The sequence below is a fragment of the Neolamprologus multifasciatus genome, chromosome 11, assembly GCF_963576455.1.
Source record: "Neolamprologus multifasciatus chromosome 11, fNeoMul1.2, whole genome shotgun sequence".
NCBI classification, from domain to species: domain Eukaryota; kingdom Metazoa; phylum Chordata; class Actinopteri; order Cichliformes; family Cichlidae; genus Neolamprologus; species Neolamprologus multifasciatus.
Window position 1 is genome coordinate 22,619,722 of NC_140449.1, and position 27,357 is coordinate 22,647,078.

The 27,357-nt window shown below is 38.1% G+C and overlaps 1 protein-coding gene and 1 long non-coding RNA gene across 5 annotated transcripts in view; both read left to right on the forward strand.

Annotated features, from left to right (window-relative positions):
- The window catches only part of iffo1b (intermediate filament family orphan 1b), a 42,848-nt gene that overhangs the window by 4,830 nt on the left and 10,661 nt on the right, over nucleotides 1–27,357 (forward strand). For 2 of the 4 annotated variants that reach the window (XM_085176898.1, XM_085176897.1), the window contains exon 1: nucleotides 25,122–27,291. Coding sequence is in view for 2 of the 4 variants with exons in the window: in XM_085176895.1 (XP_085033021.1) it covers nucleotides 505–565; nucleotides 1,876–1,971; nucleotides 3,939–4,079; nucleotides 4,181–4,365; nucleotides 4,464–4,590; nucleotides 6,914–7,006; nucleotides 8,279–8,409; nucleotides 8,975–9,074 (934 nt within the window). In the remaining 2 variants the exon portion in view is untranslated. Of the gene's footprint in view, nucleotides 1–504; nucleotides 566–1,875; nucleotides 1,972–3,938; nucleotides 4,080–4,180; nucleotides 4,366–4,463; nucleotides 4,591–6,913; nucleotides 7,007–8,278; nucleotides 8,410–8,974; nucleotides 27,292–27,357 lie in introns of those variants that run through there. The other 2 variants (XM_085176896.1, XM_085176895.1) reach the window with 2 other exon arrangements.
- On the forward strand, nucleotides 13,857–17,733 carry LOC146508453 (uncharacterized). Its single transcript, XR_014876802.1, has 2 exons — nucleotides 13,857–15,553; nucleotides 15,594–17,733. It is a non-coding gene; the product is annotated as an uncharacterized LOC146508453 (long non-coding RNA).

Consider the following 27,357-nt stretch of genomic DNA (forward strand, 5'->3'; position numbering starts at 1 on the left):
GGAAGACTGAGCAAAGGGCCTCAGGTCAGAGCTGAAGTCAGGCAACTGCATTTAACCCTGCAGCATGTGGTTGCCTTCTCAGCCTTTTATCTACACCAGCGCCTGTTAAAGTGTTACAGCACAGATTTAATTCCACTTTTAGGTAGGCGGTGCTCAGCAGTGAGTGCAAAGTAAATTGCTGCTGCTAAGCAACTTGTTATCCATCTCCTGTCAAAAGTGTGTTTTGTTTGGTTGATCCTTGATTGCTGAATTACTTGATGTAATGAATCATCAAGAATGTGATTGTTGCAGTTAGAGGTGCATTTTAAATGGACTTTTAGCCCTTTTAGCCTTTCAACTTCCTGAATTAATTGATTTACAGGAACATTGCCTGCTTTTATAAATGTCATGAGCTGATGAATACCTAATTTATGTTTTGTTCTTTGTCTCTGATCTCTGTATCCGAGAAGACATGAACTAGAAGATTATTAATGTCTTTCTTAAACTTATCTCTGTGTCTCCTAGATGGGAAGAGGAATACACCATGAGGATGGATCTGCAACAGAAGATTGCAGACTTACAGGAGGTAACATTATGTACCCTTTTTTCTGTCTGTTCTTGTATTTCTCAAGATGGGGGAACATAAATCTGTTTATATAGTCCCACTGTGGGGACTGAAAGTCTCGATATTATAAATGATTATATGTTATTATGAAGGCGGAGGTTAGATTTTGGCAAGTTACAGCAATAGTTGCTGTCAGGCAGTCCTCAGAAAACTGATGTGAGTTCTCTGAAGTGACAGAATTAAAGACGTGTGTGTGTGAATGTTTGTTAATACATATCCGTTCGCTTTAAATTTTTAATTCTATGCTGCATGAGACGCTTTAGCTAAGGCTGCGCTGGCCTCTTTACAATAATGTTAAAGGTTAAATAGTTTCATGAAAGTGAGAGAAGTAGGGCGGATTAGTTTGGTTTAATATAGATTGTGCTGCAGCTGTTTGTTGATCTTGCCAAGCACATACCTCTTTCTCTTTGCTGGCAATGATTATTAGCTGCTTTAGCTGCTATCAATGAGTCATCCAATGCTAGTGCACTCTCTTTTAATTGATTTGCTTTTTTCCTGAAAACCCTTAACCGTCCACTGCTAACAGTGCCAAAATGCATTTAAGGAAATGAAAGTTGTATTTTTATCTGCCTGTCGCCAACCATCAAATTGCAATATCTTTATTTCTTGCATTTCCCCACAATGAAACCATTCATTATGGCATAATTTAGTTTAAATATAGCCAAAGTGAAATGCTGAAAAATTTAATGAATACTCAGTATACTAACAGTTCTGGCTTGATTAGCATTAGTGTTTGATTGAAGTCTGCTTTTAGTCTACATGTAGACACACGTGATGAAGAGTAGCCGTGACATTCATCTTTTTTGTGCAGTAACAGTTAAGAGCGAGAATATGAATACCACTGAGATGACAGATAAAGCCCCCAAAATGAATGCCTCCTACCCCCCAAATGTTGACTTCATGGCAAAGGTCTCATTCTAAGCCCAGTGGTTTCCTGTATATGTGTTTTTGAGCATGTGCCCCATTGCGAGGAATCTTTACCTGACCCAATTTAACAGGAAATACCACCGCACTTTAAGCCCACAAAAGGGTAAAAAAAAAATGCTTCTCAAGTAATGTAACTGCAGCACGTGTGAATAAATCAGTGGGGAGACTTTGAGGGTTACCATGATGTCAGACTCATTTAGAGCTTCCCAGAAGTGATTATGCATTTAGGATTTGAATGTGCTCTTTGCAGATAAAATCTTTTTGCACAATGTGACCCAAAAACTACAGTAAAGAGAGTTGTGGTTAAGTGCATTTGTTCATTATGACTTCTTTTGTGTGTGCAGGACCTGCAGGAGAGCGAAGGCTGCCAGGACGAGCTGGTTCGCAGGGTTCAGCATCTGAATACTGAGCTGGTTGTCTTCAAAGGGCTCCTGAGCAATGTAAGCTCATACATTCATATAATAATCACAAACAGTTTTAGCTCTTTACAGTAATCAGATGTCCCTCTGCATTCACTTGGTAGTTTGTCCTTATAAGCTGCTTTCAGACTGAAGCCCTGAACTTTTTTTAGACATCACCTGGATAAACGTGGCTGTGAGAACACAAACATCCAACCCAACTCTTTAACCTGCCAACTCCATAGTGCAAAGTCTGCTGTCCAAATGCAACAATTTGTGCTGACGTGAGAGTACTGCAGGTTATAGTCCAGTGAATTCATAGCTAGCGAGTAGTCGTCATGGTTTCTGCGTCCCGCACACTCTGCAGTACCTCCACGTAAACCAATCAGGAGATTTCCCGAGGAAGGATTCTCCAAGTCCATGTGTGAAACAGCTTGCTTTAGTTACAGCAGCGGTGCCCAACCTTGTAATTGTAATGTAACTTTATTAACAGCGTCCTACTGAAATGCGCCAACAACATTGAGAGTAGGGCTGGGTATCGTCACTGATTTCTAGAATCGATTCAATTCCGATTCACAAGGTCCAGAATCGATTCGATCCACGATTCGATTTAATTCGATTCGATTCGATTCACTTCGATTTGAATATGGGAAATTTTGACAGTCAGAAATATTATAATTCAGATTAGTACATTTACATATTTTTGTATCTATAAAAAGGAAGCTGACACACGCAAGACTTTATCAAAGGTGTGAGCATCACAGCAGATGCCTTTGTGTCAAAGTAGCTGAAGATAAAACACAGAAACACATGAAGGTGATTTTTCCTGGCCTGGGATTTTATAAAAATATTCTGCAGTACATCAAAAACGAAAGAAAACCATTAATCAACATATGAACATTACCTCTGAAGTTACAGCGGTTTTATTAGAGACACGGCTAAGCATTTTGCATTTTGCATAATTTTAAAAAGTTTAAATTTGTTCAGCATTGAACGGCAGAAATTAGGTTTTCTTTTCGGAAGTATATAAAACGGAAAGAAAAAAAAAGTCGGCCGATAGCGCTGTAAACAAAGGTAGACTTGTGCGTAACAAGCAAGCGAATAATGCAGAAAACCATACAGAGAGAGAGGGGGGAGAGAGAGAGAGAGAGAGAGAGATAGAGAGAGCTGTGCATCATGGTAGAAGCAAAACAGTAAAAGTAAGAGTGAATACATGAAGATGTTTATGTGAAGCGTAGTTTGGATCTTCTTTTGCTGCTGGTTCGGTCAATATTGTTTGGAGAGACATCAAACTATCAGCTTTACATTTAGCGCATAAAGGGCGTGAACACAAAGCGCGGACCCGCCGACAGATCAGAATCAGCGGGCTGTCGGCTTTCAGCCCCGACTGTGAGAAATTCGACATCTAACTGATTCTGATCCGCGGGCTGCTCTGTGTGTTTAAGTCTTTGTGCAGAATCCGTGTTCCTGCTCTCATTTACTGTTTTAGCTGTTTGGTGGTTGTTGAAATTTTGTGAGATTTCACCTGAGATTCTGGCATTTCGGGCAAAATAAATTTATATTAAAAAATCGATTCAGGATTTTAATGAATCGATTTTACGTAATCCAAGCCAGAATCGATTTTAATCGATAAATCGATTATAAAAACCCACCCCTAATTGAGAGTAACATCCTCCTCTCTGCCCCTTAATGGTCTCCGGTCGTTATGGTAACGCGTAAATATTTCTTTCAAAATAAGACACACAATTACAACGTGGGAAAAGACCCAGGGAAACCGAGTTAACGATAAAAAACCCCCCCTGAAAACCATAAATTTCACAACTGAGCCTCAACTCTCGCGGTCTGGTACCAAACGACTGAGGATTGGTGACCCCTGAGTTTTCAGGGGTCTTATTTTCTATCTTTAGGGTGCTGTATAAGAAAATGGTGCTACTATTATGTCATAATCAGTCTTATTGGTACAGTTTTCCAGTGACGCTAAACAGTTCCTATCTCCATCCTCTCTGTAGAATTTGTCAGATTTGGACAGCAAAATCCAGGAGAAAGCGATGAAGGTGGACATGGACATCTGCCGCAGGATCGACATCACTGCTCGTTTGTGTGATGTGGCCCAGCAGAGGAACTGTGAAGACGTCATCCAAATGTATCAGGTAAAACTGTTTAATCTTATCATCTCTGGTTCTTTTTTTTATCTGCTTTTAGCAAGTGTCTACTTGTTAGTCTGATCCTCTAAACCCAAACGTTTCTGCAGGTTCCTAATAACCAACCATCGCTAAACTGCCGCCGTAAACAAACCCCTCTGTCCTTTAATGGGAGTGAGTGTGACGAGCCCGTCAGCACCTCCGAAAGTGACGGAGCAGTGGTTAAAGATGAGGAGCACTGTGGATCTGCTGCTAATCAGATCAATGAGGAGATGCAGAGGATGCTAAACCAGCTGTGAGTGGTCTGAAAATGTAATTACTGTAATCTGAGTCGTCTTTTCAGGCCATGTGCGTTTGTGTGTGCATTGATACTTTTTTTAAAAACAATTTCAGGCGTGAATGTGAGTTTGAGGATGACTGTGACAGTCTAGCGTGGGAGGAGACTGAAGAGACGCTGCTGCTTTGGGAGGATTTCCCAGGATGCACTTTGCCTCCAGATCCCACCCACCCACCGGGAGAGGTAGGCAGCAGTCACTCAAGTTTAAGATTGAGAGAACTTTCTGAGAAGATTTAAAGCTCAAAGTTGTTAGAAATATACCTGTGGCTACCAGAGAGGAGCTAATTTATGAACATACATATAGAGGCTTCAAAAAAGCTGAAAATTTGAAAGATTTACCTTTAGCCATCTTTGTGGCATATTAAAAATACTAATTGCAAGGGATTATGACTGTCAGAAGTTACCCCACCATCACTGTTTTCTGCAAAACATTCACACAGCATAAACAAGCCTGTGTTTTACTGAAATTGACAGATATCTGTGGTCACCAGTTATAGACCTCACTTAGTAAGCTGACACATGCAGTCATGTGAGAAAGCACTTTTTCACAAGGCTCTATTCATTTCAAGTACACTGCCGCAGTGTTCCCAGAAGCTCAGAGCAAATTCACCCCAAGTGCTGACTGTGCAGAGCTCTGACAGATTGCAACTACTTTTCAGACTCAACAGGCCACATTTAGCATATTAAATGTTCAAGTTCATGACAGTACCATTAAAAAAAGACTCAACAAGTATGGCTTGTTTGTAAGGGTTACCAGGAGAAAGCCTATTTTCTTTAACCATTGTAGCACAGCTTGGTTTTGCAAAGTTGCATCTGAACAAACCACAAGACTTCTGGAACAGTGGGGTGGGGGGTGACATGAACTTGTTTTGCAGCTGTTGGAGCTGGGCACCTTGCAGTTACTGAGTCGACCATGAGCTCCTCTGCATACCAACGTATTCTAGAGTCAAATCCGCCGTCTGTCTGACAGCTGAAGCTTGGCCCAAATTGGGTCATCCAGCAGGACATGTACAGCAGCAAATCTGTAAAATCAAAGTCTAAAGGTGGTGCAATCAAAGTCCTGACCTCAAATAGACTCAGGTCTGGGATGTTAGACACTTGTGCATAAACAAGTGCCCTCAAACCTCAATAAACTGAAGCAACACTTTGAAGAAGAGTGGGCTAAAATTCCCCCAAAGGGATGTGAGAGACAGAACGTCATATAGAAAACAATTACTTAAGGTTATTTGTGCTAAAGGTGGTCATCCAGTCTGCTCGTTCACACGAGGTACTTTGTTTTTCACAGGGCTGTGCAGTTCTTTCTTTTTGTTTTTCACGTGACCGTAACTGTCGATCTTTCTGAAAGACGGAACAATTTTCATTACCATATGTTGGCATCTCATCATCCTTTCAGGTTTCAGTCAAATTTCGAGTTTATGAATTGTCGTGCATCTGCAAAAGGTGCAGGGAAAAAAAAAACAAAAAAACGGAAACACTAAATCACAGATAACATCACAAGACGACCCACTCACCCCACCTGCATTTCAGTCCGCCTGTGTAGCACCCGTGTACTGCAGGTGCCGACTAATTAGCACGACTGGCAGCACCTGGGCCCAGTGTGCTCTACAAACGCCCTCAGAGCTCAGCTGCCAGCGTGGCTTTCCTCTCCAGAGACACTTCTGAGATTTTGGTTGTATCTTGGTTTGTTGCATTGCACGAGACAGCATTGCATATGCCGTTTCCTCACTCACGCACTCTCTCACAAAGCTGGCAATACTGACTACACATCCCATGGCTAGTTTAAGTTCTTTCTTTGGTTCTTTAGTTTAAAAATAAACTGTTTCTTTAATTGGCACATGTGTGCATCTCTATTTTTGTCATTGTCACAAAAACAGAGAGCATGACTAATTACTAAATTCTCTCAGCCCCACCAAGTGATGTTCATCCTGTGTGAGTGCAGTTATAAAGAGACATCTGACATCTATTGTTACTTTAAAAAACCGTTTCAAAAGTTCAGCTTAAACACTGTTTAAGTCACTGCATAAAGGAGTTTTATAAAGTAGAGGAAGCGCACTGTAATTATTAAGTACACATGGTTTGATATTATTGCTTCAGATTTCAAAGAAGCTTTTGTTTGTGTGGTTATAAGTGGACTTTATCCAGAACAGTAGGCAGAGTAGAGTCCTTCAAAACTCAGTCTGCTGCCCTTCGGTGCTCTGCTGTGGCCGGGCCAATTCAGGCAACAAAACAACACTCGCACAAATCCAGCCTGTATTTAGCGTACATGGTGTTTGTTTCAAAGAAATGCATGTAGGTATTTGTTTTCATTCACCGGCTGTGTGCGCTTTGAAAACTCTGCTCTTTCTCCCGTGGGAAATAAGTCAGTGAAATGTGAGCTGATGGGAGCACTGCAACAGCTGTGCTTTGATGGTTCTATGTCTGCGGTGATGTCTGATGATGCACACGTTAAACTGATTATAACTACCTTTCATCGCACGTAAATTTCCATGTCCGTGTTTGTCTTCAGCAGGAGGACTGTCTGGAAAAGGTGATTAATGACACCGAATGTCTTTTCAAATCTCGAGAGAAGGAATACCAAGAGACCATTGACCAAATTGAGGTCAGACGCTTGCTCTGTACTTTTATATGTTAAATAACTTCCTTCATCCTACATGCTGGCAGTTTGTTCTTTCATTTTTGCTGCATGCATTATCATGTCTCCTGCACTGTTTTTTGTGTCTTGCATTCACAAGACAATATGATGTCTAAATAATGACATTAAGTGAAATACTATTACTATGCTTTGTTTTAATGGGGCAGTAGCCTGCCTTGCTGAATTTAATCTTTACTAAACTGTAAAGTACTTTAAAGGACTTTCTTTACATCTTTCATACATTTTAGATGAGTTTATGTAAACCTGAGCAATTTGGCTGCACATAGTCAGGGGGTTGTTCAAGAAAGCAGGTTTAACAAACTCTGAGTCTAACTCTAAACTTTGACAGATAGTTTCTCAGACATTGACTAAGCCTACTTCCAGTCTAGAAAAGAAAAATTAAATGAAGGGCTTCACTGAAAACAGGTTGTAGTCGAGGACTAAGCTCTGTCCTTGTCTTAAAAAACAGCCATGGGTTTGTTTACTGTGAGAGAGGAAATGCTGGTCAGAGTATGTTTAGACTGAGTTAAGCAGTGCATGGGAAATGCTCAAGTGAGCGCTGACAGCATGATTCACTCTGGCTAAGGGCAAATAGAGAGCATAGATTGCCTCATAATCTAGTGGAGCTGGATCTTTTTTAATAAAGTGTCTTTATTTTACCCCCTAGTCATCATTCACCCAGCTTAAATGTGACTTACTATGTAATAAAGCTGTGATCCTTCCAATTTTTTACATTTGATTATTAAATCCCAGCTATAACTTGACATAAACTACACCTGTCAAACTTTGCCTTTTTGACTATCGCACCGAAATCAGCGACTAAACCAAACAAGCTATCCACAAGGCTCTAAACACCATCAGTAACTTTAAGGAGTTCAGTGTGTGAAAATATTTAAACATGAATTGGTGCCAGAACACATTCAGAATGTCTGCGGTCTGAGTTTGAAAACTCACTTTAAACTGCAGGCTACAACTTCAGTTGTAGCCTGAAGATTTTCACAATAACCAGTGACTGATTTTTGAATGAGCGATTACACAAGTGCTCATGTTAAACAAAAGAAATAGCAAACTTTCACTTAACGGGAGTCTGTTTGCAAAGGCATGCACTTTTTTTACATTTGTTTTGATATTGACTGCATGGGTAAGGAAGTGAGACCGAGACTCTGTTAGATTGCTGTTGATTGCATGGGTATGTATTCTTGGAGTGATTTAGTCTAACTCTCAGTTTTATGACTGTAGCTGGAATTGGCCACAGCTAAGAGCGACATGAACCGACACCTGCACGAGTACATGGAGATGTGCTCGATGAAGAGAGGCCTGGATGTTCAGATGGAGACCTGCAGGAGACTCATCACACAGAGCGAAGACAGGTACAGACGCACATAAACACACACTTGATGTTGATTTTATTGATCTATTTAGCAGTGTATTATATATTATATATTTCAGTGTATACAGCATATCTAATTTATATTGTATTTAAAATAAACATTTATAAATGGGTTATAAAACATTACAGTATAGGTGTATTCAGCTTTAATTATGTGTATCTAGTAAAGTTATTATTATAATCCACTTTTGTCAAAATGCATTATATTATTTCAACTTTCTTTATTTTGATTTGTTACCTGTTTATACACCTGATACACATGGAGAGACATGGTTATTACATAGTTATGACTACACTATTTACTATATGTTGATTTAGCTTTAAATATAAATAAGCTTTATGCTTAACTGGCTGGACTTTATTACCTGAAAATCTATGCTAACTGTCTCTATTTACCTAAAAGCCGTAATATTTATCCATCTGAAAATATCGCACTTTATGTCAAAACCTTTAATGAAAATTATAGCGAACCACCGAACCCACAGGTAGAGCGAGTTTAGTTTTTACTGAAAAAAATGGTGCATTTCTCTTTCTGCCCCTCTCAGTCCGTCTGCTGTGCCTCCACCCGCTGAGGAGAGTGAAGCGAGAGAAAACGACAAGCCGTCGGTATCTCCACCTTCTTCCTCGAGCAATGGGAGAACATGACACATGCTCACTCCAGCGTTAACAGTGGCTGTGGTCGCATGATCTCAAGTGCATCCATGACCACACCGATACAATGGGCGCTGACTACGTGACTACGGCAACACCATGTTTACGTACTTGTTTGACGAGTCATTTCTTTTTCTGGACACTTTGGAAAGTGAGATGGAACTGACTGAGCGAGGAAGTCTGTCATTGTGCTTCATTTTGTGACGATTCAGTAGGTTGAAGAACCTAGGGTCAGCTGACTGTAAGTGTGGTTACAGGAAGACATAGCATGACTTATTCATTATACACAAACGGACACAAGCTAAAACAAGGATAATGTAAGCATCTTAAACTCATCTCTGATCTGCTTTTATGGTCACTGAAGCTCTAAAAGTTAAAGTCACATTTACAGGAATATTTCCAGGAATCAATGAAGCTTCAGTCTTAAAATAATATAACACTGAATTTTTGAATTTGAATCTTTATCCACACATGTAGGTTTAATAAAAAGCCGTGAGAGAGCATTTTACTGGCTTGCAGCTGCATTAACAGTTCACCATATCTCTTGCATAAACAATAATAGAATCACAGGCAAAGCAAACCTGAGGCAATAAATGAAAAGTTAAAGATACAGAAGAAAAGCAGAAAAACGCAAACATTATGTGCATTTTTACTGGAGCAACAGAGTTGAGAAATGTATGTAAAAACCTTAAAACTTCAAGTCATTTCAAAGTGATTTGAAAAAATAACTAAAATCCTGAGACGTTGCTCTTCAGATCTGTGGTGTTTTGTGTTCCTAAGCCTTAAACAAGAGTTTGTTTCTATTCTTCTCTTGAAGCCCTTGATCAAATATAACAGGAGTTAATTGGGAAAGTTGAATGTCACTCCTCTCACTCAGATGCCTCCAGTTCAGAAAGTGTACATGTGTTCGCTTTGAGGACCACATTGTTTGAAAAATGGCAGTAATATGTTGGCTATAAGTTGAAAACTGTGGGCCTCTTGGCAGATTTTTCATCAGGATTTTTATGACAAATTCTTAAATAAAAATTAGTAGTAGTCGTCTGACCACTGAGCTGGTCCATTTGGTGCAAGAAGACTGTTTCTATAATGATGTGGGAGAAGATATGCATTGACAAAGAACAATTATACAGAATTTAGTCAAGGATAACATGGCAAAAGCAAACGATCCAAACAACGAAATCAAGATTTTGGCCTCCGTAACCGGCGAGCTACATCTGTGACACAGCAGAGGCTGATTTGTTCCTTGATTCATTTGGACACATTCATTTACCCTAAATCTGTAAATAAATGGCCAAATTAGTTTATATTTCCTGTGCAGGTGCAGAAACTTTTAACAATAATACAACATAGTCACGGTAGTAAGTCGCATGTCTATATCACCATTGTTTTGGTGTCAGCCTTAGGCAGACCAAACCACCCTGCTGTTCACAGAGAATTCCAACATTGATCATCTTGACGATGTTGGAGCTCCAATCATTTCATATGAGTCACATCTGAAATCCCACAAACACCGTAGTCTGCTTTGAACTTTGTAGTTTTGGGGAAAGGTGAGGGAGCAATGACCGCAGTGTTGGGAGGTTGTTTTTTAGTTTTGAACGTAACCGTAGTCTCTGTCTGCTGCACTTCAAAGACCGACTAAAGTACTGGATGATAGAGACACTCAAGGGTCATCTAAGTGTTGTTAATAATCTTTATTTTTTAGCAGTAATGTTTATTATAGATTAGAGTGAAGGCTGTATGTTTGAGTAAAGCTGCATGGTTGAGCAGAATCACTTTGAGGATAGTGGAAAAACAAAAAGGCTGTCATGTAATAATGTAAGTTAGTCACCGAGTGCCAAAATAATATTTAGATTGTGAATCAACAGGAAATTGCTTAAAAAAAAGACTAAACATAGCTGCTGAAGCTATTTCACCAAGGTGCTTGATGTATAGAAGTGAACCTACGTTTTGCACATAGAAAAGAAGAGCAAAGCAAAACTGTACCATAAGAAACAATCAGTAGTCTAACCTGAAAAACAAAATATGCTGACCTGCTGAAAACTGACTATTTGTTCTATTTAGATTTTCTTTCCTTATGAAAAAAAATGTCGTTGGTGAACACATCGCATACCTCATTTTTACTTTAGTTATGTCTATTGGCATATTTAACCCACATGTTCCTTCGTAGGAAAACACATACAGCGCACAGCTGTCAGGTGGACGCCCCCTCCATCACAACTCTATTATCAGACACTGTTTTAAATGGTGTTGTTTCTTCTGTGTAGATGAACCAGGTGAAATAACTCGTTTTAGTGCTTTGTTTCAGCAGGAGGGTGCAGTTTAGCTCATGCATGTGTTGCAGTTGTAATCAACTGAGTGCCATTCTGAAAAGATCAGGCGTCGGGTGCATTGTTAAAGGCATAAAACACCGTCTCTCTTTGTACCGTTACACTTTAACGCACTGAGTGAATTTATATGTATGCATATGCCAGTGTGTATGTTCATGGGCCTTCTGTCTGACCAGCGAGTGTTTTTAAGAAGACTCTTACCGGGGTAGATGCACAACATTAAGAAGGATCAAACTGTAAAATCGCATTTTGTCTCAAGCAGTTCAACGCCAACAAAATAACTTGTGTTTTCATGGTGACCACGTGAAAAATTCTGAATCTGATGATCATCTAGGTTTTCTTTCCCAGTTACGCTGTTTCTTTATGAGTGTATGCCAAGTAAAGTCAGTGTAAAAATATCTCAGTTCAGGAAGATGAATGGAAATGCAAATGCTTTTGTGAAATGATGGCTTTGATATTATATGCATAACAGAAATATAGCTTTGAATATATACTCGTGTTTAAAGAACAGAGCTGAATGAAGACTCCACGGTGGAAATTATGGCAGATGAGAGCAAAAGAGTTTTTGTTTTCTGTCTTCACACAACAGAATTATTCCACAGAGTCAGAACTATTGATCTAAAATCAAAATGTGTGACTTTGCAGCTTTAAACATCAAGAAAAAGTAACTTTGGCTGGAAAAGGCTTCACTGCAGAGCTGCTGTATGTAATATGTCGAGAGACGCTGGATGAATGAATAAAAGATGCAACTGAGCAACAAGGTGTGCAGTTATTTCCCTGTATTAAGTTCAACAGTTTTTTTCTAACAGTTATCTGAAGGCACTTTATACCAAGATAAAGACCCTGAAGCATTACAGATAAAAAAAAAAAAGAAAGATAGAATCATCCAAATCTCGTTAAGTAACCACTTAATGAAATTTTGGAGAAAGACAAACTCCCTTTAAATACAAATCTCCAGTAGAACCAGGCTCAGAGAGGGTGACCATCTGCTGGAACAGATTAGGGTGAGATGACCAGAATTTTACTCTTCCTATCCATCTTAACATTAAACTCAAAACCTAAAAGAAGTGTTCCTGTGTTAACACCTTTATCCTTTATACTTGATTATCCTTATTTCAAATTTTACATGGCAAAACAGGGATTTTTTTCCAGGACTTCAATTTGGAAATATAAAGCGCTTAAAACACTTTAAAACCTACAAATATTTAACATGGAAAATGTTGCCATATTAATATAGAATCAACTCAACAGTTGGCTTTAAGCTAAATTAAACAGTAAAAGAAAAAAATGTACTTAAATATGTTTGTGAAGGTTTCCAGACTCCTTAGATAAGATTAAACAAAATGCTCTTCTAGTTTGTCAAATAAGCACATTCGAGTGGTTCATTCTGGATATTTATTCTTCATGAGCTGTCAGTTTATATGAAAAATGATGAGGCTTTAGAGCTTTGATGCATAAATGTTAGTCAGTTTTAGCAGGCTGGTAGGGGTCAGAGTGTGGGAAGCAGGAATATATAACCAGGTAAAGAAAGAATAACACAGATGTTCAGCAAGATGACCAAGAAAGATACAAAAAGACAAAAGGGTGAGGCACACTTTGAGGAAGTTAGCAAAACAAACGAAGTTGAACAACAGGAACATGATACTGAAGGAAAAGATTTCCTTTTTCTTTTAATTTTGACATTTATTGTTTTATTGTAATAACCTTTATTTGCGATATTAACTTGGTAGTTGCGTTAGCTCTTATAGCTTTTGATCCTTGGCCTTTTCGCAGTGGTGTTTACATCTGTCCACAGAATGGGATTGGTGCAATACTCTGTGGCCCTCCTGATGTTATCCACACAGTTGGTGCTCTGCTTACCCACAGTAAGACTTTGTTCTCTAACCTATTCGCCTTAATTACTGCATACACTTTTATCAAATAAGACAAATAGTTGACATGAGTGAATGTGGCATGGATGATGAGTTAATGAGGACTTTTTCATTTTAGTGATTTATATCTATCTGTGTTGACAGTTAAAGAAAACCTACAACGATGGTGGGAGAGAGTGTAACTATTGCCCTGCAGGTAGGAAATGTGTGATAACTTGATGTGAGCTTCTATTAATATTTTTAAAATTCTGTTCATCAGTTTACATTTACTCAGAAATATGAATCTCTTTTAGGTACCGTGGTGTGAAGTATGGTTCTTTCTTGTCTGTGTGTTGTTTTGATTTTCTGCATTGATGAAAAATGACGCAGGCTGAGTTCGTGCAGTATGACCACATCCTTCACCGATACTCACTCCGAGTCTGCACGTCTTTCCTCTTGTTTTTTCTGTTCTCACAGGTATGTATCAGACTGATTGTACAACATGTGAACGCTGTCCTGCTGGAAGTTACACAACTGACTGGAACTATGACGATGAATGCCAACGCTGCTTTGGACACTGCAACCCTAGTAAAGAAAGTTTACATTTCCACCTTTAACCCTCATAATGTCCCCCCGATTTCCATACAACTGGGGTGATCAGGGGTCAAAACTGTCCCCGCTTCATTTGAGTGTTTTTTAAGGTATAAAGTATAAATTGTCAATCAATTCAGTGTTACATCTTAGTTTTACTTAAGACCAACACATTAACACAAAATTTACCCAACATTTTACATTTTAGGGCCACCACACCTTGTTTACAAAAAATACACCCTGTTTTTTAAGCGAAAATAAAACAAGAAAATTAAATATTTAATTGTTTAGATAATTTTGACTATCTGACTAACTACAGAGTGCTGTATGTTGAACTTTAGTGAGAATTTTTTTTTTTGAACCATTTAAATTTTTTAAATGGCAGCACATAATCACACCTGTGGTCCTCAGGGGTCAAAAATGTCCCCACTTCATTTGACTGTTTTTTAAAGTATAAAGTATAAATTGTCAATCAATTCAGTGTTACATCTTAGTTTTACTTAAGACCAACACATTAACACAAAATTTACCCAACATTTTACATTTTAGGGCCACCACACCTTGTTTACATAAAGTACACTGTGTTTTCGAGTGTAAATAAAACAAGAAAATAAAATATTTAATTGTTTAGATAATTTTGACTATTTGTCTAACTAAAGAGTGCTGTATGTTGAACTTTAGTGAGAAAGTTTTTTTTCAAGCGTTTATAAATTTTAAATGGCAGCACATAATAACACCTGTGGTCCTCAGGGGTCAAAAATGTCCCCACTTCATTTGAGTGTTTTTTAAAATATAAAGTATAAATTGTCAATCAATTCAGTGTTACACCTTAGTTTTATTTAAGACCAACACATTAACACAAAATTTACCCAACATTTTACATTTTAGGGCCACCACACCTTGTTTACATAAAGTACACTGTGTTTTTGAGCAAAAACAAATTGAGAAAATAAAATATTTAAATGTTCAGATAATTTTGACTATCTGAATAACTACAGAGTGCTGTATGTTGAACTTTAGTGAGAAAGTTTTTTTTGAACCATTTATAAATTTTATATGGCAGCACATAATCACACCTGTGGTCCTCAGGGGTCAAAAATGTCCCCATCTGGTTTGATTGATACTTAATTAATATGAAGTCGATTTTTTCCCCCACTTTTAATTAAAACTTAATTCAAACATTTTTAAACATTTTTTTTTATTCCATTTCAAATTTAAGTCTGATAAAAACCTCATAAAAATGATCTTTTTTCTTTGTTTTTGGGTAAAAAATAAATTAAATCATCAGTTATCGTGATTATCGTTTCACAGCCAGAGTCGGTTGCTTTAACAGATGATCACAGACGGGTTTATGTCAAAGTTAATTTAGAAAGCTGTTTTTAAACTACTTAAAGTTTTTTACTGGCAGCAAATAATCACATCTGTTGTCCTCTGGGCTCAAAAATGACCCCGTTTGCTTTGACTGTTTATAAAGCAAGAAGTATAAAATATCATCCATCTCTGTGTTTCAAGGTTTTATTCAACTTTATTCCAACTCATTACCTGACAGTTTTCTATATTTTGGCATGATAGGACACCAGGGCATGAGTCTGAGTGAACACATGAGAGCCTGAAGCAAGAACAAAGGCGTGTCCATGTTTTACCCAAGTGCAGGAGGAAGCTCAGGTTCATTCCTCTGTACTGGTCCCATCAGGAGGAAGCTCAGGTTTATTCCTCTGCACTGGTCCCATCAGGAGGAAGCTCAGGTTTATTCCTCTGCACTGGTCCCATCATGGACAGCTTTCTTTCTGCACTTGCAGGCCAAGGGTCATATACAGTAAACAAGTTGTTACAGGTGATTGTTTTCTTTTGGAAACCTTCTGCAATGTTAGGGACAACTGGCGTGTCCTGACTGCAGGAGACGGTTTGCCATCGTACACTAGCATGTTCCATGTACAGCTGGACCTGCATCACATGCTGCCCATGTTTTTATCTCATCCCTGGTTTACTTGGATGTTCTGTTGGACAGAGTCCTCTGAAGGGGACTTGGTGCTCATACAGTCAGATCAGTACCAGGGTCTGACATCACAGCAGGAGACACGCCCACTTGCTCCATACACCTCAAATGGGAGCACGTTTGTGTCATGAACGATGATCATCTATTGTGTCTTTATCAAGAAATGATATCCTTTTTGTGCTTCTATGATTAATCTTGTGTCACCTTTAAAACTACTCTACCAGACTCAGGATGTCATAAACTGGCCGTAGCGACTCTACTGGATGCTCGGCAGTAAGAATCAACACACACACATACGCCTACAGCTGCATTCGGTCCATTTTTCTTCCTCTTTCGTTGTCCCTCCTTGTTCGTCATTGAGTTGGCTGTAGAGCAGGTCATCTGCTGATTGGATGGTTGTTGGTTCAATCTCTGTGTGCTCTAGTCTGGAGTTCTTACCAAGGTGTCCTTGGGCAAGTTACTGAACCCCAACTTGGTCTCTGATGCATCCATTGGCATGTAAACGTTCAAAGGCAGAATACAAGCAGAATACACTGTGTGTAATGCTTTCAGTACTCGAGTAGAAAAGTAACTGAAGGAGTATGGGACCTGGCACATGTGCTTGGACTGTGGTAGATCGTCTTTCTCTGAGGCACATGAGAGAGTCATGCATCGTCTGACACTGGGAAGGATAGAAGACCAGATCAATGTTTCCTCACATTACTGCAAATATTCCTCTGTCTCAGCTGACTCCTCTTTCCTGCTTGATTCTTTGTCTTCATCATAATTAAAATAGAAGATGTGCAGTCCTCTGACACATCTTCTATTTCAGTTTCACATCCTGAAAATTCAAGAAACTTCAAGAAGCCCAGTCACTTTCTTTCCAAGCTCCTCAGACTACCAAGCCCTGGAGGCCTGAGAACCTACTTGAACATAGTTCAGATTCTTCATCACTTTCCTTCACTTCATAGCCTTCTTCCACTTCTGCAGGTGGGTGATGTGCTTTTTCAGAGAAAGGTTAACATGTGCTCTAAATATTGGCTATATTTTCATTATCTTCTAACCCTGGATCTTCCTGAACATTGATTCTCCCTCCTCATTATACTAGAGGACAATATGTGCTTTGTCCTGCTGCTCATTGCTTTGCACAACATGGTAAAAAAATGTATGCTCATCAAAGTATGCAAATCTCTAGTGCAATGGAGGCTTGTGAGCTACTTTCTGTGTATGTATTATTGTAGGGTCGACCTTACAATACGAAGCACTTTGATGCGACTGTTGTTGTGATTCGGTGCTGTGTAAATAAACTTTCATTGAATATAGAGCACCTGCCTCCTCATTGTGCTGCCTGTTGTTGTTGTTGTTTTGGTTGTTATGACCAGTGCTTGACCCCACACATCAGTGATCCAAGATCAAAGATGTTTGAAAGCAGTATGTTGTGAAAATACGGCTCTTTGCAACACTTTGTACTTTGGGGTCATTTTTGACCCCTGAGGACAGCAGCTGTTATAAAATCCAATAAAAACCCCATAAATAAATCAAATTACTTAAAACTTATTCCAATCACGCATAGTATAGTAATGAATAACTTCTGTTATTTTCAGACCATTTAATGAATAAAAAACACATTTTTGATAGCAAAAGATTTCTTTAGAGGACAAAAATGACCCGTGGACATCACAAGGGTTAATGATTTCATCAGGATTTTGATAAACCCGTGATCTCTGGTTTTCTATAAAAAGCTGATAAACCATTAATAGTAACTCCACATGTACTGTGATGAGTACTCTTTATAATAATCTCTAGTTCATTCTTTCTCAGAGTTTCATCTTAAAGTGGTTCAGAACTGCACCAGTACGTCTGATATGAAATGTGACTGCGAGGATGGTTTTAGATGCATCAGGTGGACCTATGACAAAAAGAACTGCTTGTCTTGTGAGAAGATGCCAGACCCAACCCCAACCACTAAGTACTGAGAAGAACACTTTGAATTCTCACATCAGATAAGCTCAAACCAGCAGTGGGCAAAATGACCAGTGTCAAAGCAAACAACTTTACCGCAGCCATTAAAAAACAAAAGAAAAAGAAATAGGTGACAGGATCTGTAAACTTAGCTCTGGCTCCCGTTATCATCAGATCATTCTGAGAACAGGTTCCTCTCAAGTTGCCATGAATATGCAAAACTTGTCTAATATGAACAGGTTTGAAAATATTCCTGGAAATCTTTATGCTCTCTAAAAAATGCAATGCCATCAAGCTGACATGAAAGTGTCACAAATGAAATGCTTTTCTATGTTCTAGAGTACTCTTTAAAATAATCTCTATTTCACTCTTTCTCAGAATTTCATCTTAAAGTGGTTCAGAACTGCACCTGTACATCTGATATGAAATGTGACTGCGAGGATGGTTTTAGATGCATCAGGTGGACCCGAGAGGGAAACTGAGTGTCTTGTGAGAAGATGCCAAACAACTAAAACACAAATGCTTTAGTGAAATCAGTGTATGATTCCTGCAATGTTGTAAGCATGAAAGTGTGTTTAAAGAGCTCAATGAAGTCTGTCCACAGTTACACACTACAAAGCAAAAGCAAAAACTTTTGTTAAGGCACAGAAATCGGTTTGCTTTATTTAGCTTTTTAGGGGAAATGATGGTAGAGAAAAGGCAAAAGTGTTTTTGATTTCTGTCTTCCCACGTGATAAAGCCCTACTTCAAAATATTTTTAGTTTAGAAAATTTCACCACACAATCTGATGACAATCGTGTACAACTCCAAATGTTTGACTTCACAGCTTTAAACATTAGGAAAAAGTAATTGTGGCCAAAAAGCGTCACTGCAGAGCAGCTGAATGCAATATGTCAAGAAAGCTGAATGAATAAGAGATGCAAATGAGCAAAAACAACACGCGCAGTTATTATTTGTAAAAACCAACATTTCCCTGTATTACAATCAGATGAGTTTTAAATATGGTCAAACACCAACAACAGTCATCTGGAGGCACTTTAATTCAAGATAAACACCTTACAATATTATAGATAGAAAGCCAAATACACAGTCATCCTTCTGATTATTTTAACAATATTTAGAAAAAGAAAAAACCCTTTTAAATAGGACAAAGGGCTGTAGCAGAAACAGGCTCAGAGTAAGAGAGGTGAGGAAAAAGGAGAGAGAAAAGAAAGACGACATAGAGACATGACAACAGTTCAATTTTTTCTGTCTACCTTCAACACAAAGTGTCATGAACAGGGCACGTGGCAGGCAGAAACATTCCACAAAGAAATAATATGCACAAAGGAGTGTTCACACCGTGTTGACACTTTTACAGATTACCCTTAATACAAATTTTAGACGACAGTGTAAAGATGCCAGGCAATTTTCTATCAGAGTGACTGATCACTGCACGACAAATGCTGTTTATCAATCAGTCTAAAACTTCATACAGATACATTTTATTTAAATAGTTATCGTGACAATAATCTATTGTATTTATTTCATAACCCGACACCTTTCTTACCGTCCAAAGTTTTAAATAGATGCAGACTGTCAAGTGATTTATCTGTGATGACTAATTGTTAAATATAACAAATAATGAACACTCATCTAACAGGGTAATAATGCAAACTTCTGCATATTACCACACTCAAAAAAACATATTTTTTTACACTGAATCTATGAATGAGGAAATGAAGACGAAAGAAATGAAGAAATGAAGTTTGTTCAGTTTGTTGAAGAAAACCCATCACCCAGTAGGTTAGCTTCACACAGCTTGTTACTCCAGTGACTCATCTGAGTTTCTGTGGTTTCAGTAAACCTGCTTTTTCTTACACACTCAAAAAATGACAATTTGAAAGAACATAATAAAATCACGGAAAGGATTCCCACGTGATTAGCATTACGCAATTTTTATTCCAGCTTAAGGTACTTGAGCTGGACCAACTTAGTTGGTTCATCATCAATTTATTCAACTTTTGCAGTTGAGTCCAACTTAAATCAATTGACTTACTGCTAATAGAAAAACATTTATTAATGTGGAAATCCGTTCCATGATTGTTTTAAGTTCATTTAAAGACTTATACTTTGGTGTGGTGAGCATTTCGCCAGTCTAACACAGCGAGACAGACAACCAGCACAGGTAATCAAGATTCACCATCATCAATTCACCTAACGCAGTGGTTCCCAAACTTTTTTTGCTGGGCCCCCCTTGTTTTACAAGAAAAATGTTTGCGCCCCACGCACACGCACAAACACGTCCTCCAACCACACACACCCATATTTTGCTCCACTGCGGTTTATTTCACACATCAAACATTTAGTAAACAATTAAGCAAATACAAGTAATCTGTAATAAATTACAGGTAGTAATAAAATAAACTACTAACTCTTTTAAACTGCGTGGGTATTTTTGAAAACGCAGCTGTTCCGTCCACACGTAAACGGCGTTTCGAATCACCGAAAACTGAGATTTTTTTAAACTCCTTTTTTGCGTTTATGTGTGGACGAGGAATACAGAGTTCATCACGCAACGTCAAAGGTATGTGCCTTTTTCACATCACGCTGTGCACCACGTTATTGTTTACATGAGATGAATTGCAGAATGGCAGATAGAGACAAAATACTGTTAATCTGACTATCTTCAGGTTTTACACGCTTACATATACACACGCAGTTACTGTCCCTCCATTTAGAAAGGCAGAGGCATCACGGTGTGATTATTTTATGTGTAGTTTTTATTTTTTTTCATGTGTAATAATATTCAACATTGCTATCAATACATTTTTCAAAAAATGCCTCTCTGTGCAAAATGGGTTTAAAAACATAAACAACTGTGGGATACTGTTTGTCCAGGATTTGAAGAGCCCAGCGCTGCTCCCATGAAGGGAAAACCAATTATGCAGGGGAGACCTACCTCGGCACTTGTGCAGGTGAAACCAAAGGGAAGATATGCTTCACCATATTTTCTAGTCTTTGGCTTAGAATGGAGTTGGTTGGAAACATATTCAGCAGTGCTTCATTTCCTGCTTTGCGTTTGTGGGCACCCCGTGCTAGCAGTGCCCAAGCCTTTTGTTTTTTTTCCCCCTTTTTCATTCCGCCCCCCGCAATGGCTCTGCGGGCCCCACACTTTGGGAAGGTCTGACCTAACGGAAGCCAAAGCCAACAAAATTGTGCAAGCTCCACGCAGAAAGGTGCCAGTCGGTGGATTCAAACTCAGGACTTTCCTGTTGTGAGGCAACTAGTGATGGGATTTCCGGCTCTTTTTAGAGATCCGGCTCTTTCGGCTCGGCTCACTAAAAAGAGACGGCTCTTTCGGCTCCGAACCGGCTCTTCAGGTTGTTTTGTTGCTTTAATTATTTAATCATTAACAATAATATAAAATTATGCAGAAAAGGAATTACTAATGTTAAAAAAAGTGGTTGTTTATATATGGCCCCTAGAGACAAAGCACGTACAAACTCTAAAGCATATACAAACTCCAAAAAGCACGTACAAACTCCAAAACACATTTCTAGCATGAACTGAACTTCCAAAACAGAGCTACCCAGATCACTTAAATTACACAATTGAAAGCATATGTGTATTGTTTGTGTATTTATACACAAGCACTCATATTTATTCAAATAATTTAAAAAAAAATTCATTTACCTGTTACTACCACACACCAAATCCGGTTGTTGATACTTCCTGGCTTGTGTAGCCACTAGGTAACAAAAGCTCAACACTGCGCCCAGCATCCTGGAGCACTTCTGTTGTCTTTTGTACGTGATTCTGAGTTTGTACGTGCTTCTGAGTTTTTACGTGTTTTGGAGTTTGTACGTGCTTCTGAGTTTTTACGTGTTTTGGAGTTTGTACATGCTTCGGGGTTTGTAAGTGCGTCTGAGTTTTTACGCGTTTTGGAATTTTTACGTGTTTTGGAGTTTGTACGTGCTTTGTCTCTAAGGTCCACCATAAATATACTTTATTTATTCACTCCACATAAAATGTAATAAATAAATCATATAATACAAAGAACAACTATTTACATTTCAAACTTTTAACTATTTAAATTTTCAGCTTTTTCCTTTTAAACAAATTTAACGTGAAACAACACAAAACACTGCAAACCACAACACAATTAAATATAAATTAAAATATTAAAACAAAAAGAAGATGCACATTCTCTGTCATATGGGCCTGCATGATTTCTGAATCCTTTATCATCTGCAACTGAAAATAGTGGATGATTACTATACCTTTCTAACGTGATTGTTGTCCCTCGCTCTCTTTCTCTCTGGCTCTGATCCTGTGTTACTGCGAGTGTAACTAACGCCCCTCCCCCCTCTGCCGGTACAGGCCGCGTGCGAGTTTAGCGGAAAAAAGGGCGAGAGAGAGGGTGAGAGAAAGAAAAAAAAACCCTCACGGCTCCCAATAAGGGGTCGGCTCGCGTCGTTCACTTCAAAGAGTCGGCTCTAAGAGCCATTTCGTTCGCGAACGACCCATCACTAGAGGCAACAGTGCTAACCACTACATCATCATACACTCCATGCTTAAAAAATAGGAAAACTATGATTGCAAAGCTTCATACAGAATTTTCGTTATATTTTGTATCTCTGACTGGTTAAACCACAATAAATACTAGTTGGTTTCATAACCGCAGTGATTTGCCTGTTGTTTAAAATCCCGTGTGATCTTGTGATATCGCGAGTCCAGGCAACTAACCACTCTTGCTAGCACGTATCGCTTCATCTCAACAAGAATACGTTTAACGCGTGTTAAGTTGTTGAATTTAATGGAGATTGCATATGTTTTAATTACATTCACCACAGAAACATAAAACAATTTCTGTTCAAATTACAAGTCAGACTCTTGTAAATGTGATGACTACCCAATTTCACTTTTGGAGTGCAGGGGGCAGGACTTAATAAATGAACGCTAGTGGAATAATGTGTTAAGCAGGTATTTGTTCCATGAATTTGTTTAATTCGGAACAAATCTAATTGTGTTTACTGACTCTAGCTGGAAGTGGACACGAATCCACCCTGAACAAGTACAGGGAGATGTGCTCGATGAAGAGAGGCCCGGATGTTCAGATGGAGACTCATCACGCAGAGCAGAGACAGGCGCGCGCACACTGGCTTGACATTATTCTTTATTTGTTCATCTATCCACTTTTCTTATGTAACACTGGTAGTTGCATTAAATATGTAATTTATAATTTATTTAAATAAAGAAACATTTCTTAAATGGGTAATAGAACATTACAGTGTACAGGAGGTGTATGCATTTTTAATGAAGAAGATTTATTAAAGTTATTAACTTTTGTGAAAACATATTTTTATATATTTTTATAATCTTTTTTTTCCATGTATTTTCATTTATAACTTCTTTATACGGCTGGTACAAATGACTAAAGTTGAAGACCCTCAACTGACTAAACGTGCTTACAGGAAAGCATTGCGTGACTCATTCATTATACACAAACTTTTTTTACTGCCTCGCATCTGCATTTATAGTTCACCTCCTCTCTGTATTTTAAATAAATTAATTACATACAATGCAATCTTAACTCATAACTAATCAATTTACTAAGCAAAAGTAAAAGAAAAGCAGAAAACTCCAAATATTATGTGTCAGACTAACATCATACCACCTTCTGTACAGCGGTGCTGTTCAGAGAATATATACATATATATGTATATGTCAGCTTATCAGTGAGAAATGTAGAAAATGGATTTCTCCATACTGTAGAAAATTTTAGAAAGGTTGGGGCACCAACAGTGTCATCTAGAACATTTCACATGAAACACATCTGAAATACCACGAACACTGGAGTGTGTTTGAGGTTTGTAGTTTTGAGGACCTCCGAGAAGGTGATGAAAATGAAGGAAGTACGTTTTTTTTCTTTTTTCTGTTTTAAATTTAAAGTACATTGTGAATCAACAGGAAATCGCTTAAAAATCTAAATATAGATGCTGAAGCTATTTCACCAAGGTGCTTGATGTATAGAATTGAACCTATGTTTTGCACATGGAAAAGAAGTGCAAAGCAAAACTGTACCATAAGAAACAATCAGCAGTATAACCTATAAAACAAAATATGCTGACCTACTCCAAATGGAGTATTACATTTGTTCTATTAAGATTTCCTTTCCTTATGAAAAAAAGTGTTGCCGGTGAACACATCACATACCTCATTTTTGAGCACCTTTAAACTGATGCATGTTTCTACACTGGAAGACATACAGCAGAGAGCTGTCATGTAGACACCACCTCCATCACACCTCTATTATTATACAAGGTAAAAACTTTATTAATCTCGAGGGACTCATTGCAATAAGAATAGAAACATTAGCAGAAAAAGAAAAACTGTGTGGTGTCAGCAGAAATATATACAAAAAACAACAAAATGAAGCTCAACCATCAAAGAGCTATGATCAGAATCTACAGATAATCCCAACAGCATTTAATATTACACTAAAATATGTTGCTGTGTAACTAGGCACCTCATGCTCTCCTTCAAGATATAATGCATTTTGGGGTCAACTTGAAATAAAGGCAGATGTAGAATGTACATGTGAGGTCAGAGGTCAAATGTGACATGATATTTTGACGCAAACTATAATGCGATATTCGGAATTCCCGTATACCACGACCATAGTTTACTAAATGTTGGCAATACAAAAAAAAAGTTTTGAAGGTTAAAGGCATTTTATCACAGTTTGACCTCATTTCACTTTTGAAGAAGAGGTCAGAGGTCCAAAGTAACGTTATATTTAGAATCCCGTATATCATTCCCATTATGCCAAACTATATTTGAAATTCGAGAAAGGGTTTATAATATGAGAGGCTTCGGAGAATTCAAATTACCCAGAACTCGAACAACCCGTAAAGGTTTTTGTGTGTCTGTATGTGGTGTGAAAATCTGGAACAGTCTGAGTTTACAACTGAAACAATGCAATAATATTCATAGATTTAAATTCCTCTACAAACAGTTGGTTTGGTCACAGTATACTCAATGATGGTTATAGTGTGCTCTTTAATGTCTGTTCTCTTACCATTGCTGGTATGGATTCAAAAAAAAAAAAAAAAAAGTGTGTGTGTATGTATGTACATATATGTACATGTGTGTGTAGATATATATGTATGAATGTGATGTCAATAATGTCAAATAATAGCAGTAATAAAAAAAAGTTGGAAATATCTCTATATAGTATTTGTATCACTTTGTAACCATATTTATCAGTTTTTAGAAAACACATCTTTTTATCTTAAACCTTTTCAGTGCATCTGTCCTATTTATTTATTTATTTTTGCTTTTTCTTTGGGGGGGGGGCTCTAGCATAACTAAGCAATTTAAGAAGACTTTTACTAGTTCAGATGCACAGGAGAAGAATGAAACTCACTAACAGTCTAAAGCAGTTGCCTAAAATGACAAATAGAATGAGCTGTTTTTTGATGGAGACCACCAGTAAAATTGAGTCAGATATTTTTCCAGTAGTACTCTTTCTTTATGAGTGTGTGCTTAGAAAAGTCTAGTTAAAATTTTCACTTCAGGAAGATCGACAACTGAAATGCAAATGCTTTGGTGAAATGACTGTATGATGGCTTTGATATTACGTATGTAAATGAAATATAGTCTTGAATATATACTTTTCTTTCAAATCTAGAGATAAATCAAGATTCTCCAGTTACATACTGGAAAGAAACTAAAAAAAGACACTGATTAAGACAAAGTGAGACATTTGCTCTATTTGGATATCCAGTGGAAATGATGTCGTAAGGACAAAAAAACAAGCAAAAAAAACCCCCTGATAAAGACTTTGAGTTGATATGTGTTGAACTGTTTTGCTTGCTGAATTCCTCCAAGAATTAAGTTGGAAAAGCTTTAGAACCCTTTAAAAAAGATTTATTGATGAACAACAAGGACAAAAGTGTTTAGGTACGTCAAGATAAATCAATTTGGGCTAAAAAGCGTCATTGCAGAGATACTGCGTTTCATATGTCAATATGTTACTTGGCCACCAGCCAAGTGTGTAGTAGTCACGTGTTGCCCATCTGGGTATTCCCATATTTTGACATAGGTAGGGTAGTACATTCCTGGGGAAAAGTTCAGATCTTCCAACATAGACTGGTATCCTGCTGACATGGAATTCCAAACCGCCTTTGCAGTGCACTCCAAATCTACACACCTTTGTACAGGTGCAATGGGTAAGGATGACCAGTCAGAGTGACAATAAATTCCTTTGGCCGAAAGAACAGCAAAATGGGCTTTATAGCATCCCCCACAGTGCCAAATCACAACAACAGTCGGCTCAAGGTGCTTTATATTGTAAGGTAGACCCTGCAATAATGCATACAGAGAAAAACCCAACAATCAAATGACCAAAGCAAAGCAAGCACTCTGGCAACAGTGGGAAGGAAAAACTCCCTTTTTTTTAACAGGAAGAAACCTCCGGCAGAACCAGGTTTAGGGAGGGGCGGGGCCATCTGCGCCCAGTTATTGTGATAGAAGGAAGACAGGACAAAAGACACGCTGTGGACGAGAGCCAGAGATACTAACAATACTTTATAGAAAGCAGTAGATAGTAATTGAACGATCCAAGTGATTCCCCATGTCCAAACATTTAAAGACAGCATAGAGGAAAACAAAACTCCAACTGAGGGGAATGAAAGTGAGAAAGAAAAGCATTTTCTGTCCACCTTAGTATTCAACTTAAATGTGTTTCTTTTTCTTTTTCCTCTTCTTTTTGCTTGTCCCTTTAGGGGTCACCACAGCATAGCATCCGTCTCAAACTTGCTCTGTTCTTAGCTTCTTCCTTCTCTGTCACACCAACACTCTGCACGTCCTTACTCTTGATACTTTCGCAGGTTTAAATTGGCTAAGATTTTATGTCAGATGCTCTTTCTCATACAACTTAAGTGGGGACAGGACATGAAGGTAACTGGGTTTTGAAAGAAGTCCTGTTACGTTCAACTAAACTACTTAAAGACTACAAGAACCAACTTGAAAAAGGTAAGTGTCAACATATCAATAGTTATCAAACTCATCCATTACCTGGCCTAAAGCTGAGTTTAAACAGAATAAAAGAAATAAAATATGCTTAAATATGATAAAAAAGAAGGAGGCATTCAAATCTAAAATGAAAGGTAAAGCGTCACTTTCAAACAAACAATCTGCTCGTCTGTTTTTTCAAATAAAGAGTTAGAATAGTTACTCTGGCTATTTATTCCTCATGAGGTGTCACAGTTTATATGGAAAATGATTAGGCTTTAAGGCTTTGACGCGTAAATGTTAGTCAGTTTTAGCTGCCTGCTAGAGAACAGAGTGTGGGGGAAACAGGAAGACAGGAAGATATAACCAGGTAAGGAAACAATGACACAGAATCAGTAGCGTGAGTAAAACGACACAGAGAGAGAGAGAGAGTAGAAAGAGTGAGGCACATCTTGAGGAAGTTAGCAAAACAACAGAAGTAGAACAAAAGGCACATCATACTGAAGGTAAAAAATAATTGTTTTCTTTCTTTCTTTCTTTCTTTTTTTTTACAATTATCGTTTTATTGTAAT